Source organism: Gambusia affinis, linkage group LG06 (genome assembly GCF_019740435.1).
Source record: "Gambusia affinis linkage group LG06, SWU_Gaff_1.0, whole genome shotgun sequence".
In the NCBI taxonomy this organism is placed as follows: domain Eukaryota; kingdom Metazoa; phylum Chordata; class Actinopteri; order Cyprinodontiformes; family Poeciliidae; genus Gambusia; species Gambusia affinis.
In genome coordinates this window covers 21,157,000-21,175,135 of record NC_057873.1, presented here as the reverse complement: position 1 = coordinate 21,175,135, position 18,136 = coordinate 21,157,000, and the positions used below count along the sequence as shown (strand labels likewise).

Genomic DNA, 18,136 nt, shown 5'->3' with positions numbered 1-18,136 from the left:
TCAGCCTTAGAGGTTAGCAATTAGGATAAATCTGTGTGGTTATTTTCCTTTTGATTAGCCAAAACCTCTGTGATGTCATAAAGATAGTTTACTCTGATTATTGTGATTTTCTTCAGTGTGAGGCTTGCTGACTGAACATCAGTTAATACTGAGATGATTTTGGATAATCTTTTTGAGTTATGCAGTTTTTTCCCCTCGACTAAAACATGTCTCCCAGAGTGAGACCACAAGTCCACGTGTCTTTTCTTGGTTGCACTCGTGCGCCTAATATTTTCCATGTCTTTTCTCATGTAAATACCAGTTGTTGTTTTTTTTTTTTTTTGTATGTCTGTCCAACATACAGACGGCACAAACACTTCTTTCATCTTCAGCCTCCACCTGTTGCCTTCACTCACTCTGCCTGCAGCTAGCGCTAAGCCAGTTAGCATTTAACCGGATGTATGCAGCAGTATGCAGCATGTTGTGGGTTGTCTGTTCAACTTGTTACCAGATTTATTGGACTAGTTGCCTTTTAGTCGATATTCTTCTTGCCTCAAGTAGTCAGGGAAGTATTTGTATTTTTCCTAAACCATGAGTTGGACAGGTAGACACAACTTTCTTTAAACATTCACAATAAAAACACAAAATATGCCCTTTCACCTTTAAATTCCAAATTTGTAAAAGCTCAGGAAAATAGCTTAGATTTGTTTCTCGACTCACGAAAGCATTGAAGATGCACTTAGCATAGAGACAACATACTTGCCAGTCGAGACTGAGTAGCGCTTTTTGCTAAATTTATAATTTCAGCTGTAACAAAAAAAGCCAGAAATAATGTGTTTATTAATTCTTAGAGATGCACTGCATACAGACACCTGACCATTATATTTGCTTATTCCATATTCAGTTGTTGGACTCAAACAAAACTTTTACAATTTTTGTATATTTTTCACGCCATTTTGTTATAAACAAACAGAAATTGTATAATTTGCAACCCAAAGCAGTTATGTGAAAGCAAACCAGATCCCGAATTATAACATGTGATCTGGCTTGTTAGTACAGAATAGTACACTTAAAAAAGTGTGTTGTAGTCTGTTTTTGGTGTTTGTGAACACTTAAGAAAAATTCTGCTTTTATGGAATGTGTTTTGTGTCTGAATCTATTTTCAAAGTAAGGGGAATTTGTGTTTGTGTGTTTCAGGGATTCTGAGAGTATCAAAGACAAATTAGAGCATCTGGTAAGTTGTATTCAGCACACACACACACAACGTCCATGATATCAATGTCCTTAATGAAACCTGTGCAGTTGGACGTGAATACCCACCACCAACGGTCAGGGAGGCACTGACAGAACACGGACATAGATCATGGATATTGCCTCCACAAAGACACTGCTTTCTGCTTTCTCATTAGCATTGGATTTATCTTTAAAGTATCAACTTTTATCCTAACTGTTAGTTGTTTACATTGGCATGTTTTTGTTCTTGTGTGTATTATTATCTTTTTTTTTTTTTCACATAAAATATTTGATTATCACCCAGATACACACACACCTCGCCTTCCTCGTTCGGTATTGGTTATCGTGCCGACATTTTCCCTTTCCTCAGCCTCTTCCTGTCTGTGAATCAAGGACCTTCTGGTTCTGCTCTCCTGGGACGAGCCTGAAAATTTAATCACCAGGTTTTCTCTTGCTGGTTGCTTTAATCCAGGGTCAGAGTTCCATGCAACAAAGTGAGAAAGTCTTTTTTCTCTCTCTCTCTCTCTCTCTCTCTCTATCTGTCTCTCTCTCTGTCTTTTTGGGCGGAAAGAAACCAAGGCTTGATGCGCCCCATATTCCAGGGGATGAATTATAGACAGGGGTCAAAGAGGGTCCCGCCTCTCTGTGGATGTCACATGCCCTCCCTCCCCTGCCTCCCTGCATACTAAACCGCAGCTTCCAGCACCTTACACAAATGACCCACGCCCCACCTCGCTGTACGCATATGACCCCGAATGTGCCACAGAAATGACCGACCCCGGATTCCAAACATTACTCTGTGGTTCTCCATGTTGAAATCAGTTCTTCAAAACACAAATTTCAATTGAGTGGTTATTTATCTTGACTTTTACTGTATTTGGTCACATGGCAACAAAAAAATGTCCTCACATTTTCTTTTATATTTTTGCGATCGACCAACACAAAGTAGCACATAATGTAATCGTGAAAAGCAAAGAGAAGATAAACTGGAAAATATAGTATGCATTTGCATTCAGCACATTTTATGGAAGCAACTTTTACTACAGTTTTAGATCCACATCTCCAATCCAATCAGAAGTCTTTTGCAGTCTCTAACGTGTTTTCTTCCACAATTACCCCAAGTTTTTGTCCCATCCATTGTTCAGTCAACTCTGACCAGCTTCCCTGTAACTGATGACACCGTCCCTCCATCAAGATGCTGCCATGCCCATATTGCACAGGTGGGATTGCTTGTTTAGTAGGATATCTTCCATATAAACCAGATTTGTGGAGTGTGTAACTACCTGGACCTCCTCCAGACAACCTTCAGAAATTTTTTAATATCATACTGTTTTGTAGGAGACTTAACTACCTTTTCCCCTTCAAAAATTTAATTTGAATATGAAGCACTTTCATATGTACATTTTCCTAAAACTTTCTAGAGTTAAACATCCATTAGGCCTATCATATCTTTACATAGGAAATTAGTAATGGTCTTTCCTGGGTATTGTGATTGTGTTGGTCTGCAGGTGTGATTGATGTACGTCTCCGTAAAACGTTATTTAAATTATTCACAAGGGGTTTAGATGCATAAACAGCAGTAATCAATACTCTTATGGGCGGTTATACCCAAGCAAACATTATGAGCGCCTATATCTAATGCTGAGATGAGTGTTTCCTCTTATGTATGCAACTGAAATAGGAAAGGCCACAACGATTCAGGGTCAGCGTACTGATGAATATATCTGCAAGTGCTTTACTCTTAAGTGCTGTGTGCATGAAGGTACAAATGAGTGCAACTGATGCAGTTTTTTTTATGTACTTGGGAGATAAGCATCAACCTTAAGGCAGGGGTGGGCACTCCTGGTCCTCGAGGGCCGGTGTCCTGCAACTCTTAGATGTCTTCCTGGTCCAACACATCTGAATCCAACAGCTGAATCACCTCCCAAGTGCAGTCAGGTTCTCCAGAGTCCTGCTAATGACCTCATTATTTGACTCAGGTGTGTTGAAATAGAGATACATCTAAAGGTTGCAGGACACCGGCCCTCCAGGACCAGGAGTGCCCACCCCTGCCTTAAGGGAACTTTTTATTTTGAAACAAGTGAAAGTAACACACAACCTTAACAAGGACTTCTTATTAAAATGAATTGTTTAATTACTGCCTCCTGCTACATCCTTATCTCCTCATCAGGGTGACCCTGTTTATAAGAGCTACATATTCACACACACAAGCACACGTCTGTGTATTTACCGGGATATTTTCCGTATTTATATGTGAGGGAATTTGAATCCCCGAATACCGAGTGTTTGGATTTATGGGCGTGTTTATGCTTAGGGGGGAGATTGCTCCCCAGTAGGCAGCTGCCTGCGGAGCGCAAGGCTCTGATTACGATTCGGGACAGAAAACTGTAAATAATGGAGCTCATCTCACTCGGAGCCGGAGTTTGCGGGGCTGTTCAAACACTTTTTTCGTTCAATGCCTCAATCTACATGTATAACGCATATCCCTGAAGATTTCTAAACAGGCATTTATGACTCTCTGTTGATCTACCGCGCTTAAGATTGGAGCATAAATGATATTTACGTTTGGCTTGGGGTGTCATAAGGCAAAGGAACGTCATGTTGTCAAACGAGTACCTTGAACATGTCATCTGCAAAGTTGCGTCTTTTTGATTCTAAAAGAAAATGAAGATTATTCCATATTTTTTCCTCAAATAATTGTTTTTGAGTAGCTGTTAAGCATCTAAGCTGGTGTGACAGGCAGGCGCTTTTGTTCCTGTTTTCCTTGTATTTGATCTTGCCAGCATTACCCTCTTCTGTTAACTGTAAAAGTGAATGACTGCTGAAGTAATTATGCAGCCAATTAAGATCTGTGTGGTCTGAGGTTTGTTTCATTGTTTGTTTTTTGTATTTTTTTTTTTTTTTTTCTTTTTCCTCCCTTTGTGTTTCACCAGATTGACTGAATAGAATCAGTAGCGATGAGGAAGGAAACACTGAAGCTAATTGCTCCCAGCGCTCGGCTTTTACTTTCAGCTTGCGGTACGCGAACGTAACGCGTCCAAATAACACTTGAGCGGACAAAAGCGAGAAGCATCAAGGCGGATTTTGTTGCTCTGGGAGAAAGAGGTGGCCTACAGCAGCTAATCGGTCCAGATGTACTGCTTTTTAGAGCAAAGCAGAAGAAAGCCAGCAGCTCAATCAATAACGCGAGGAATCAGCATCATCAGGGCTGCTGGCTCAATCAGCAGCGGTACCCATCGCTTTAACTACACACTGCCTGAGGATGGACAGAAAGAGAGCAAAAAAAAAAAAAAAAGGGGGAGGGAAGAGGCGAAGGGAATGAAAAAGACTTGTCAACAGTTTCAGGGAGAGAGGGTTGGACGTCCTGTGATGGTGGAGGCTAGTTTACAGGTCAGTCTGCGGTCATGGGGTTAAGCTGAGGTCGCATTTTGTGGGAAACTGAACTAGGAAATCTATGTTCACAGTGAGGTTTCAGATAGAGCTCTTCAGGTGAAATTGAGTGGGTTTTTTTTTCTCTCTTAAAAGCAAAGCATGCGTTTGTTTTAATGCATTTTTAATGCGTATAAATATTGCAGTTGCCTAAAAATATATCATAAATCAGAAGGATCTCCTAGATAGTCTGTATCTGTGGAATATAATGCTGTTTTATCATTAGAGACAGTTTAGAATCAGGCATCTTTCTACGTTTGATGCCAGCGTTCTGTCGGCCACATGGCCCACTTCAGGCATGGCTGCTGTGTAAATGTCCCTCGGTGAGTTGAAAAGTTTACTGAGGCGAATAGACCTGCTGACAGAGCGGCAGCAGCAGCTGTATACAAGACAACACGTTCCAACAACAACAGCGAGACAAACCTGCCGTCACTTAAAGTGGAACACGATCCACTCAGAAAAGTCCTAATGTGTGATTCTAGTCTGGAACTGGACCGTTGTTGTTTCTTGGATGTTCTTCGATCAAATCCCTTCCTTTCATTGCTGCTTGATCTTCTGCTGCTCTTCTCAATGAAAGTGATTGTTCGAGTTGTAATGAGTTAGCCTAGCTAGCACAAAGTCATGCACTTTTAAAACGTCACAATATTTCCAATCAATTTTTGTGAATTCCTTTACTGGAATCACCATCTTGTAAGCCTCATTTTGAAGGTGCAAAGGAAGTAGTTCTGAATTTGTGTTGATTATGTTGGCGACCGATAAAGGCTGTTCTTAGGGGTGGAAATTTGCACCCACCAAATGTCCAACTGCTGGTAAAGGGATGGGGAATGTTGTTGGAAAATAATATTTTAAAATTTCAACAACTGACCTGATTGAAGGGGCAGCACTCCGTCTGAGGTGCAGCTATAGTACTACAAATGCTTTTATACCTTTTTCAGTTGTCGAAAAGGGTATAATGTGGTTGACAGAATCAACCAAGGGTTCTAAATATGAGCTAAAGTGTGAAAAAGGATTGTCTAGTTTCTGGTGAATGCTGCAAGTCGATCTTCTTTAGTAATACTAACAGCAGGTGTAATAATATTCCAACCATTGGCAGTTTTGGTCTTTTCTGCTCCCGCTGACAATTTAAAGCAACTTTCTACAATTGATTCCGGGGTACTGGAAAGAGATGATCTTTACTCCAATAAGAGAAATCTGTCTGCATGAGTGTGTTCAGGTATTTTGATCAGGAGTCAACAATCCAAAATGAAAATCTAAATTGCAATGAACAAAAACATTGGGTACTATAAAATAGTAAGAAACTAATGTGACTTTTCTGCTTTTCTCTGATTATCCATCTCCATGATTAAACAGAAACATTCAACTGCCATAAGTAATAAACTCATATGAAGCCATTTATTTCTATGATAATATCATAGAAATGCTAACTCGTCATGGCAAGTTAGCATCTGCCTTGACTTTTCTGTCTGTGTTGCAGTGAAAGGCGAAAAACCTGTTTCTTTTGTGTTGTTTTTTTTTTTGTTTTTTTTTTACAACAATCTGGATTGGATTCAATCATTAATTCAATTTTTTTAGTACTTATTCATTTAATTAGATATAATGTGTTAGTTTAGTACAACACGTTATCACTTAGTTTTGCCATCATCTTCCGATTAATATCTTTAAAAAAACAGACTGATCAAACCTGAACTTTATGTTTCAACACATTCAACAAAGGATTTGTCCACATGTTATGAAGCCTTTGTTTTTATTTGTGAAAACACAAAATCTGACAATTTTTATTGCAATTTTTGACATTGCAGCCATTCTAGACAAGATATAACTTCTTAACTAAGCAGTTATCCAACCAAGAAATTTGCTTCTGGTAGGAAAAAGAGAAAGGCGGCTCTCAGAAAATTTATAAAATAGTATCAGTTTTGAAAAGCAATATTTCTAATTAAAAACTGCATGTCTCAAATGATTTGTGCTTTCTTTATAATAATCAGCTAGAAGTTCTTTATTGGCATGGCAACAATCAGCTTTATTCTTGTTTTTGGGCAATTTATATTTGTTGATGTCTTTGAGGTTGGAAGGCCTCCTTGCCATAACCCTAATCTTCAGCTCCCCCCACAGATCCCTTCTTTGCCCCACGTCTTATGATTTTTAAAATCCTTACTTTGTGGTGAGCTGAATATATCATTACACCCTGAGTGATTGTTTGGGATAAAAAGGATAAAGAAGGGGAAACAGATAAAGGAGTTGAAGGGGTGGGGGGGCTGATTGTGGCGGTTTGTGGGGAGGGGATGTCAGTAATAATCTGCAAACAGATTTCCATGCTTATTACACTAATGATTTTGTGATTTGATGCAGTGTTGGATGTTTGCAAGATGTGGGAGCGAAAGAGTGTGGCGGTGTGAATGAGGAGGGGAGGGGGGTGTCGTTCTTTTTTTTTTTTCTCTCATCTCCACGCTGTGGCTAAATGATGGAGTAATTTGACTGACCCCTGACTCGGGTCAGGTCTGCACATAATTGCATGTCATTCTAGCATTGAACAGGGGGTTCAAAGTGTTTGCAATACCTCCATTTTTTTGTCCGTCCTTTCTCACAAATCGCATGTTCCCCCCACCCCATTCGCGTCCTCGTCACTGTCTTTCCGTCCTCTCACACCCCTACCAAAAAGAAAAGGAAAAACGAAAACCAAAGCATCGCCAAACAAAAGAAAGATTGCATTAATTTGCAAATGATGATATTACATTAAGCGCGGGGAAATCTCATACATCAGAACGTGAGAACTACTCCCTTACTGTATGTGCTTCATCTTAATGGTATCGCTGGATGTCAAGGGCATGGAGGAAATTAAATCGGAAAGTGCAGATAGACCAAAGAAGATATTATCTCTGGATGATTGCAGTTTTGATAGGTATTCCAGTGAATTTCATTTTCTCCGGATGGGGAGAAGATGAGTTAGCCTGCACATTTGCTCATTTTTCTTCTACATGATTTATGTGAGTTGAGTATAAAACTCCTTCCACCCCCTTTATCGGAAACGCACGCACGCGCGCCCGGGGAGCACGTCTCGGAACGGCGAGCAGTAAACGGCCGCGGGATTTCGCGCCGCAACTTGTTTATGCCAGCGCACACGCGCGTGTGCTCCGAATACGTAGCGAAAGAGTCGCTTGAACTTGCGTGCCTGCTTTGGTGCGTGCACGTTTGTACTTTTCGTGTCTGCAGCCAAGATAGCGACGGAGCCATCAACGGGAATGAATCCAGGGAGACGGCGGGGTGGAGGAAGAAGAGAAGGAGGAGGACGGGGAGGGGGAGTGTCATTACTCAGACTTGTTTACATTCTAAATACGTAATGAAATCTTGTTGGTAATAATGACGGGAATAAAAGTTTAGGAAATTGTAAAAGTGGTGAAGTTTGAGAAATGAGCCCCGGCCTGTGAAATAGCATTTGGGGGCAGGAAACGACATTATTATGCAGTGCTCCTGCCTGCCTGAGACATGAAGATGAACTGCTGGTGGGTCATAAAATGCTGTTAGCCCTAGCCTGAAGTATGGCACATTGTAAAAGAGCCCTGATCCCATATTGCCATTATATATAAAAGTATATCCATACACAACATTATTTTTCATATAAGATGAGTTCCGATACAGTGGCTCCGGCCTCGCAAATACGTACACTGATAGGCAGGATTATTTCACACACCCCCCCCCCCCCCCTTCTCTTCTTATAAAATATATAAATAAACATATTGCCGTGGAACCCATCTCTGCCCTGATCTTATAGACCTCGATATTAAAAACAGAAATATTGCATTTTCGAAGGGCTCTGTTTTCCTCTGGCCTCTTTTGGGTACGGGATATATCTGCGTGTTTGTTTGGGAGGGCGGGGAGGAGGACGAGGAGATGCAGAAGAAGCCCGGGCGGGATTCAACAAATAAAAGAAAATGGAAACAGATGAAGACTTTAAAAATATAATGAGATGAATATTGAGCATATCAACTGCAGGATAAGGAGAGTTAGTTGGGGTGAGGCGGCCTTGCGTGCGCGTGTGTATATTGGAAACAGGTTATTGACAGAAAATGATGGTTAAGGTGTCGCAATTAGGATTAATGTTCCAGCGTATGGACAGATGATGTGCTCTTTTTTTTCCTCAACATGGTTGCTTGAGAGAGATTTCAAATGCATGGAGAGTTTACTGACATTTTACTAAGACATTCATTTATTTTCCTGACTTTTTTTTAGCTTGAATTGCAAATCTGAAAGTAGGATTTTTTAAAGGATTTTTCTTGTCTTCAAAGTCAGAAAAATACATAAAAGTTTTACCCTGTACTGTCTATTTTTGGGCTTACATCGCTAGGGAAACGTTCAGGTATGAATGAATAGTGAGCTGTTCTTTTGGGTGGATTGATTGTTTAGCACCATCATATACCCCCCAGTCCTTGCTAACATTTGGTAAAAAGCCCTTCACAAGTCATGATTGTGACTGCTTCACCACTTTTCCTTTCCGAATTGTTGGAGTTTATCTAAATTGATTTCCTGGCACAGACTGGGCTTTTAAGGATACTCTATACATTTTTAATAATGTTAAAGTTTGGCCCATTCCAGGAGTATAATGCTAGCCTGTTTTACCCATTATAAAATCCAGTTTTTATATGTATTTAGTATTATTGTTTTGTATCTTAACTTTTGAAGTTGTTGATTTGTGGTAAATTTCATGAGTTGTGGAGGTGGTTTCTTTTCTGAATTGTTTCAACCACTTGATGTTTGAGCAGTTTCCAGTTTATTCTAAGTTTAGCTTTAGTGGTTCTTAGAGTATTTGTAAACATCTTTACTAACTTTTCATCTTCTGAAGCCTGTCAGTTTGGCTCAGAGGGGGAAAATCAGACTCAGTTGGAGCATTTGGGCAGTCATCCCAAACAAACATCGGAGCTGCTTTCGGATTGGATGAGTCAAGCTAATAATAAGCCTTTAGAAAGCCCTGACCAAATCCATACTATGTGCTAATAAACGGATTGATTTAAATTAATTCAGTTATCAAAAGAATGTTAATCTTTTCAGAAAACATCTGAATAAATTGAAACTTTTGCAATTTTTTGTTCTAGTTTAGAAAAATTAAGCATCTTGTCCATCCTGAACACAAAGTATTTGAAATGAATTATTAAACACCAAAGAGAAATTACATTTATGCTCAGGCTCAGTGTTTGTGGACTTTCCATGCTGGCTTCTGGTTGGCAATAAAGAAAAAAACATTATGTAACTTTAAGAACAATAATTTGCTTCTCTGTTCAAACAATGAAGCAACTTTTTGACTGAGAAAATCACTGTACATCTGACTTCCTCTTCCATTTTCAATGGAAATTTACTAGCGTAGTTATAAAACATGAGCATTTCCCTCCCTCAGAGCAGAACTGACACAAGGTTGTTAAATACTTATGGTTGATATGAACTGTAGAAAAAGAAAAAAAAAATCAAACATTGGTCTGCGCTGCATGTGCTTAGTGATCTGCAATTCTGTGCCCACAGTGACACGCAGTTAGGTCAGAATAGCTGAGTAAACGGTAGCCTATGTCCAAAAGATGTTAGTATTTCATCCATTTATCGTCTCCCCAGTTTCCCAACAACTTAGCATGAATTCCCTTCTTCTATAATATTATTAACAGTTTCGGGTTGATTCGATTTAAATTGCTGAAATCAGCATTGCCTTTTCACCAGCTGCGAGGATTTATCCACTTTTCTACAAACCCACTTTGATATGTGATTTGTATGAACCATTACTGAAAATACCTTCGCTGAACACCTCGTCAAACCACCGCGACCTTTACGCCACTACCGGAGATATTTTTATTTTATATTTTATTTCCTCCATGTAAAGCAAAGTCCTCACCATTAGGTGGTGACAAATGAGCAGCAACATAATCAACATTTAAAAGCAAAATCTCTTAAGATATACTTAGAATTAGGAAAGCTTAAATTTATTATATTATTGTTGAATGTTCGATTTGTAATAAAGTAACGTTTTTCTAGCTACTCTCATTTTAACTCCGCCATCTTGATTTCCTCTCTACTCCCTTTGAATGTTAGCATCTTAGCCATGATGTCAAGTATAGACTTATAAAAGACGTCCATCTAACTGGCCAACAATATTATTGTCATGCACAGTGTGAATGTAAGGCACATGAAATATAATGGCCCATCAAATTTTGCATCCAATCACCCCTTTGTGATGCTCATGTTACATATATTAAAGCTGTGAGGCGATTAAAATTTGAAGTATTACGCTGCTAACTGGTCACCCTTTCCTCCCAGTCATTAACCTCTTCTTATTTGCATTGAAATTTAATGGAAGCAGAGTTGAAACGAAGTAAAACCGACTGGGAAAATATCCTATCACTATTCTGCTTTTAACTTTTTAAAGAGTGTGTGATTGAAAAGTGACACTTTTTTTAATGCAAAAACAATTGTTTGCATGTAAATATGATGGGGGAGTGAAAAGCTCCAGTTTGCAAATAACTATATTAGTACAGTCTCAGACTTCAGTAGGTTAATCTATCATCATTTCTGTTGACTGCTTCAGCATAAAAGCCCTTCCTGTTTCCTTTCCCAGCTTTAGTGTTGCTTCTATGTTTTTTAAAATGATTTCCACCTGCTCTTAAGCACAAACTAGTTAATGGTGCAAGATGGAAGTTTTGTTTTGTGCAGTTTTCCTCCAAAGTGACCCAATTTCTTTCTGAATGGTGCTCTATCAGTGATAATTTGCAGTTTCTCCTTGGATCTGCCTGAGTGATGATCACTTATTGTGTCTGCCGATTCAAGAGATCAACTAATCATGGAGAGGATGAGCAGCGCTTCCCTCATCACCCTGTCTTCCCGCTCTCGTCCCCAGATTTTATTAATTTCTCACATGAGCTGGTAGACTGACGTGAATTGAAGATCATTATCACAGATTGACAGAGAGATTAGTGAAAAACAAACGGGCGCGCAGATTATGTGGGGGACAAACTGCTGCTGACAGTGAGGTATTTGGCACAATTTCGTGGTTTGTTCCTTTTCTCTCCTATTTGCCAAAAGGTGAATGAGAAAATAAATCGCTTAGTGAGACAGTAGTCCAACAATCTGGTCCCGACTTCAGCAGAAACGTCCTGTTTGACCTTTGCTCTTCCTTTCTTTGTGTCCTCCAGTTATGAGCTGACCGGCCACACTCTGCTTGGCCTTCCTGGCCTCAGCCTCAGTGGTAATAATGATGATAATAATCTTCTGGTTTACCAGAACAAGGCCACAAATAGATTAAATTTCCTGCATGCTCATTATACACAAGATTGCATTGTCTTTACAAAGCAGAGTAAAGCAGGATAATTTATTTTTCTAATGGGATGTGTTTATTTTTGAGTAGCACAACAGACACTGGGCACTTAACTCGGCTAAGCGTGTCTCAGTGCGTCTGTCGTCGCTGTGATTAGGTAGCGGCGCAGGCTAAAGGCTTACTGGGAGTATGCTGGACTTCCTGTCATGTGTAAGGCAAGTGTTATCTGGCAGTAATAAACAAATAGTGGTAGATTTGTCTAAAGCAGGTCTTTTTAATTTTTTATTTATTTAATTTTTTAGGACTCTTTCTATAAGCGTTGATAGGAAAGAGTTTGCCTTAAATGCATTCAGTGGTGCTCCAATTAAAGTGGTTCACATTTAATAGGCTCCATATCACAAATAGAAAATATTTGCACTTTGAAATTTGGATGGTCAATGTAGATTGACAAGGTGAACAAAAATAAGCCACTTTTGTAAAATTGGATGTTTTAATAGAAACATTTAAGTGAAATTAGGAGACAGCAGCAGCCAAAATAACATTGTTTGTCATAAAAAAACAAAACAACTAATGTGTGAGAACATATAAAATCTGGAAGAATCTGATGAATTCTTGCGTTAGTAGTTTTTAGGAGTACCAGCGTTTTAGTCATAAAAGAGTAACAGTTAATCTGGGTGTGTATGAAATGTCCATAGTTTTACAGCTGATGTGCTCATTTTAACTCAAGTTTAAGTTTGAATCTTTTCAGTTTATCTACTCTAGCTAACAACAGGGTTCCCCATTGATCTGGCTTTGTGTTGGTCTGGCTTTGTATGAAAAAAAAAAAAAAAAGAGTTTGGAAGTATATTTTTATCTATATTTCAGTAGGTGTCTGGCTTTTGCAGGTTGCAAAGACTGGCCTACAGAGATTTTATTATATAATTTGATGGATTTCCTATGAACAAGAGAGAAATTTCAAACAGGCTACATTTCAGCAGTTTCCACTCTATCCTCATCACATTTTCAGCTGTAACATTTGGAGCTCGTCTCTGATCCTGTTCCTCCCTTTTTAGTCTTTCTTGTGATCATCTACTTCTCTTATTTAATGCAGATTAAGATTTAAGGTCTGTTCTCCTGCTCTCATTACTGGGGCGATGCTGTCAGCCTCAATGGGAATTTTTGAGATCTTGAACCAAATGTGAAAGAACAAATAATTGTTGTAGAAATGTTTAACAAAAAGACACTGAGTGCAGCAGTTTTTTTGTTATTTTTCTCTAGGTGGCCGCATACGCCGTCTCCTCATTAGGAACAAAGGAGGAAAAAATGCTGGCGTTTAGGAAAAAAAATCAAAAATCAAAGAGGAACAAACAGCGTTTGGACACAGGCACTACACACTACATCAGTTAGAGTTATTGCCAGGCACGTCATCCTTTTCACTGGTTAACAGCACTGCAGTACATAAGTGAAGTCCATTAACTGTATGAATTGCTCTGTAATGTAACGCCGTTCAATAGAAGAAGTGTATTAACCTTCTTCCTTGTTTCTTCCTCTCTCTTTTTCTCTTTCTCTCTCTCTTTTGAGCAGCACATCTCTGACTTTTCACCTGGTTCTATTTAGCATTCGATCTCTGCTCATTTAAATCAAAATGTCTCTCTAAACGGAAGCCCACCCAGAACATCTTCTCCCTCATGTTTATTTGTGTACGCTGGGATGGCACAGTTCTAATTGAGGTGGGATGCCACTTCAGATGCCTTCCTCCCTGTGGGAGGTGCAAAAATCTGCCTCTGGAGAGCTCAGTTACTGACTTCTTTATTGTTTGCTAATTAATTATGCTCAGAGAAAGTAGCTGCATGAAATACGGGGGAAAATGTGCTGGAAAGCAAAAATCTGTAATTTTATGACTGTTTAAGTGCCTTTAACAGTCCTTTATACTTTGGGATATTTTTCTTTCTATCAGTTTCCATTTGTTACTGCAAAACTGGTTTGTATACCACTTATTTCTTTAATTTTGATCATGCTTTTCAAATTAACTGATGGGAATATATGATAGAATATATACTCCTCTCCTTGCTTCAAAATGTTGTCTGACTGATGGAAGACCAGACTCTGTCTAGAAATATGTACAATCTAGGAAACAGTTGCAGAGGCTAACTGTGCTAATTGCTAATAAAAGTTACTCAAAACAGTTTGAATGTCCTATTTGACACTATAAACTGAAGGATACTCTTGTAACTTTTTAAAGTTGTTGCTTCGGTAATCCTTAGATCTGATACCACAGAGTAATGAAGATGCAGCTTTATGCAATCTCTCACTTACAGTACAGACCAAAAGTCTGTCCAAACAGACTTTTGGGCAGTTGTGTCCAAACTTTTGGTCTGTACTGTATATCTTTTCCCTCAGATCATGACTGGGATTTTTGTATAGAGCTCCAGTGCTGAGTAGGACCAGTGTTAGGATTCACTGTTTAGTTCCACTTGAGCTTGCTTTGTGTGCGTGTGGTTGTGTGTTCACAATGCGTGGTCCTACATATACCTCAAGGCCAACGTAAACAAATGCTAATGTAATTACTGGGTGTGCATGGTAATAAACTGTAACTAAAATGATTGTGACGTATTTATGTGTGGCGTTATTGCTTAAGGTGACTGATTGCACCGTGACTGAGCTGTGTGTCATTGTAATTGTTCAGCAGGGTAAGCTGACGAGCAGCGGGTTTGAATCCAGTACAGCGATTTCATGTTGTTGCCTCTAATCCTTCGCCTTTGCCTTTGATGTAAACAGGGAAAACAGCTTCAAAGATGCTAGCAGATATCGTTTTATCGGTTTCTCATGGACGCCAATATGGAAGCAATAACTGTGCCTTTTTTTTGTTTTTTTTTGTTTAAGGCATAATAGTACATTTTATTTTAGGTTTTCAAGCAAAATCCGTACACGCATGCTACCCCTAACTTGCATTAAGTGCGTCTGCGCGGCACCTTGAAGCGTGTTCCGTCTAGGATACAGCACCCTGACATCATGACATTAAAGCGGGCCATTATATTTCCCTCGACTGCCACCGAAAAGTGACGTTTTTACAAAGTGACAAGTTTACAGTTTGATAAATCCGATTTTTTTTTTTTTTTTTTCCTGCCAGCGGTGGGAGTGGGGAGTGAGAAGACGGGAACAGTGAGAGCAGTAGCTGGGTGAGTAGGAGAAGGCGGAGGAGGGAGGAAGCGCTGCCTGTCAGCGACACCCCGGCCTTGTCGTCTAAATGATGCTCCCAGGCAGCAGATTCAGATCCCATCCCCATTAGCATTTAATTTCTCTCTAATCCTACACGCCGTCTCCACCGCTGCATGGTAACGAGGGGCCGCCGTGCTCCGGCAGCTCCACCAAACCTTCCAAGAGCAATCTGTGGTGCGCGCTGGCTTTTTATAGCTCCGTCGTAGCTATCATTCTTTCTTGACAATTAAGACCCACAAATCTAATAGCAATGATATTGGAATTACAGCGAGGCCCTTTTGAGAGGGCATGTCAGGAAAAAGAGCTGCGCCTCCCAATACAGCTGTCAGAGCACAGGGCCCTCCCCCGTTCGCTCCCACTTAATGTGTCCCGCGCACGCGCCGGCAAGCGAGCACACACACACAACAGGAAGGAGAATATGTTGAGTCTCTCGCTGTGATCTTTGTAAAATGTGCTCTCTGTGCCCTCTTATCCCAACTCTCCAAAGACTTGTTACAGCAGCTTTTGTTTTCTCTCTTCCCCTCTCACTTCTCTCGCTCTCGTTCTTTGTCTCTAAATTTCTCTTTATCTCTTTTTCATTGATTCTCCCTGGTGTGTCAGAGTTGTTGCTTTCTTTTTATTTTTCACCAGCAGGGTGTTTTTTTTTCTTTCCTTCCACAGATGACGGGGTTAGTAACTCGCTAAAGTTGTCCCTGGGTACTCCGTCAGGACATTTTTACGGGTACATTCGCTCTAATAGTGGCAGTTAAAGATTATCATGGGTGAAATTTGTTTTAGCCTAAGGGACACAGCTGTTTTATCACAATATTACACGAATGAAGTTGTGCAAGTATGGTGTTTGTCCTGGACTGTGTGATCTCTCAGTCGGCGGCGCGGCAAAGTAAACGAGCTGATTGTTCTTCCGACTTTGGATCTGATTTACTCCGAGAAGCAAATTAACTTAGAAGCTTTCAAAAGTGTTTGCACCCCTGTTAAAATGTCATTTTCTATCTTGAAAAACTAGATACTAATATACTTAAAACTTTTTCTACTTTAAATATAATTTTGGGCCACAGTTTCCAATAGAAAAACAAACAAATAAGTTGCTAAATTTTTAAACATTTAAAAAATGTTGCAGTAACCGGGTTGCATAAGTGTTCACATCCTTAAACGAACTCAGTTGATTCAGTTTTAAACTTCTTCGGTTCACTCTGGCCATAAATTATGGTGAATTTAATTAAATAATGCTAAGCTTTCCTAGAAGGATATTCTTGACATTTAATTATTTATGTACTTTAGCAGAACTAATGTTTTTAAAGATGTTACAAAGGATTTTTTTTAAATCCTTTTGTACGAAGGCATCAGTCAGGAAAAGGGTAACGTGAAGACAGTCGTCAGTGATTGGATAAAGTATATCAATAGCATGATGCGATTTATTTGAAGTTTCTTACAAATGCTTTGTCTATCTACATGCATCATTTCAACAGAGATGTTTTTATTACTTTTCTCTGTAAGCAAGTTTGGTTCTGTTTATTGTCCGATTTTTCCTGCTTACTTGCCTTGAACAAACTTGACCTACCTCCTGATGACCTGTAACCAAGACAACTCCTCCTGTTTGTCACTTTCCTGCAGACTCCAGCAGAGCAGGCGAAGGTGCGAATGCATTTGGTCCTACAGGCAGCAGGTAAGTGCATAACATTCACGTTTGTTCACTTCCATGCAAGTCTCTGACTTCTCCATATATTTAGAAACAGAAATTGTTGAATTGTTGGCTATTCTTATCTCTGAAATATCTGAAACTAAGATTGGATTTTAACATTGATTATATTGATTTTAAAACCATAGATTCTTAGAACTGGAAGTGAGCCATCCTAATAGATGACTTTGCTTTGATTCAAATCGTGCCAGAGTTTCTCCGACTGCTTTAGTGTTTCCAATAGATTTTCCTCCAGAATTGCTCATCTACGCTTACCAGCTTCTCTGTCACTGCTGAAGAAAAGCTCTCACACATCACCATGCCGCCAACATCATGTTTCACAATAGAGAGGTTGTGTCTTATATATTTTTTTTGCCACACAAGGTATTTTAAATTCATTTCAAATAACCTTATTTCTCCTCGAGAGGCCATTTCAAAGAACATGAGTCGTACAAATGGATTCGAAAGTTATAACTCAGACAATAGAGTTTATAAAATTCACACATACTAATTCATAAATATAATCATGTAAATGTCAACCTGGGCTCAACCTGCGTGTTGTTTCCTTTACTTCATTTGTAAGGGCAAGAAGTAATGCAAGTCTTTTTTACACTTTCCAGTGACAGCTTTCTTGCCACTTTTCCATGAACTGTGACTAGTGCAGTCCACAGCTAATAGTTATCCTGTCAATAGTTTCTTCTACCAGAGCTGTGGATCATTGCATCTCCTCCAGTGTTACCACCGTCCTTTTTTTGGCTGGTTTTTCTAATTTCTTTACTCGGGTTGTCGCTTCAGATTAAAAGCCAGATATTTGTGGGGGTTTGCATCTAATTTCGGTCAGTCTCTCCCATGAAATCCTAATAAAACACGCTGACATTTGGGGCTGCAACTTGATAGACTGTGAAAATGAACAACGAGTATAAATACTTTCCCAGAATACACAATATTCTGGCTGGGAGAAAAAAAAATCTAATTATGAAGTAATATAAGAGTAGAGGATAAATAAAGCTGAGAAAATCTGAAGAGCTGTCGTATGTTTTCTGACATTTTATCGCAAATGACATGTTCTCTGGGTTTCATTGTCAGTTTCCCACACGCAGTCTCACACTCCACACATACTACAGCTACGCCTCGAACACACAGCGTCTCAGACAACTGGGAGCGCACGCGCTCTACTCACTCTGACCGCTCGCGGGCCCATATTCACTGCAGCTTAATTTCAAATGCTCCTCCCAGTATATAAGTCATAGATGTCACCATGCACACGGTGTATATATTCCAGTGTGTATTCGAGGGGTAGAGTTGCGAGCCAGATGTGACAGGCAGAGATTGACTGTGGA

At 39.6% G+C, this 18,136-nt stretch overlaps 1 protein-coding gene across 1 annotated transcript in view; it reads left to right on the top strand.

Moving 5' to 3' along the window:
• Positions 1-18,136, top strand: part of rsrc1 (arginine/serine-rich coiled-coil 1) — a 146,227-nt gene that overhangs the window by 51,418 nt on the left and 76,673 nt on the right. The window contains exons 5-6 of the mRNA XM_044120621.1: positions 1,177-1,213; positions 16,733-16,784. Of these exons, the coding sequence (XP_043976556.1) occupies positions 1,177-1,213; positions 16,733-16,784 (89 nt within the window). The remainder of the gene's footprint in view (positions 1-1,176; positions 1,214-16,732; positions 16,785-18,136) is intronic.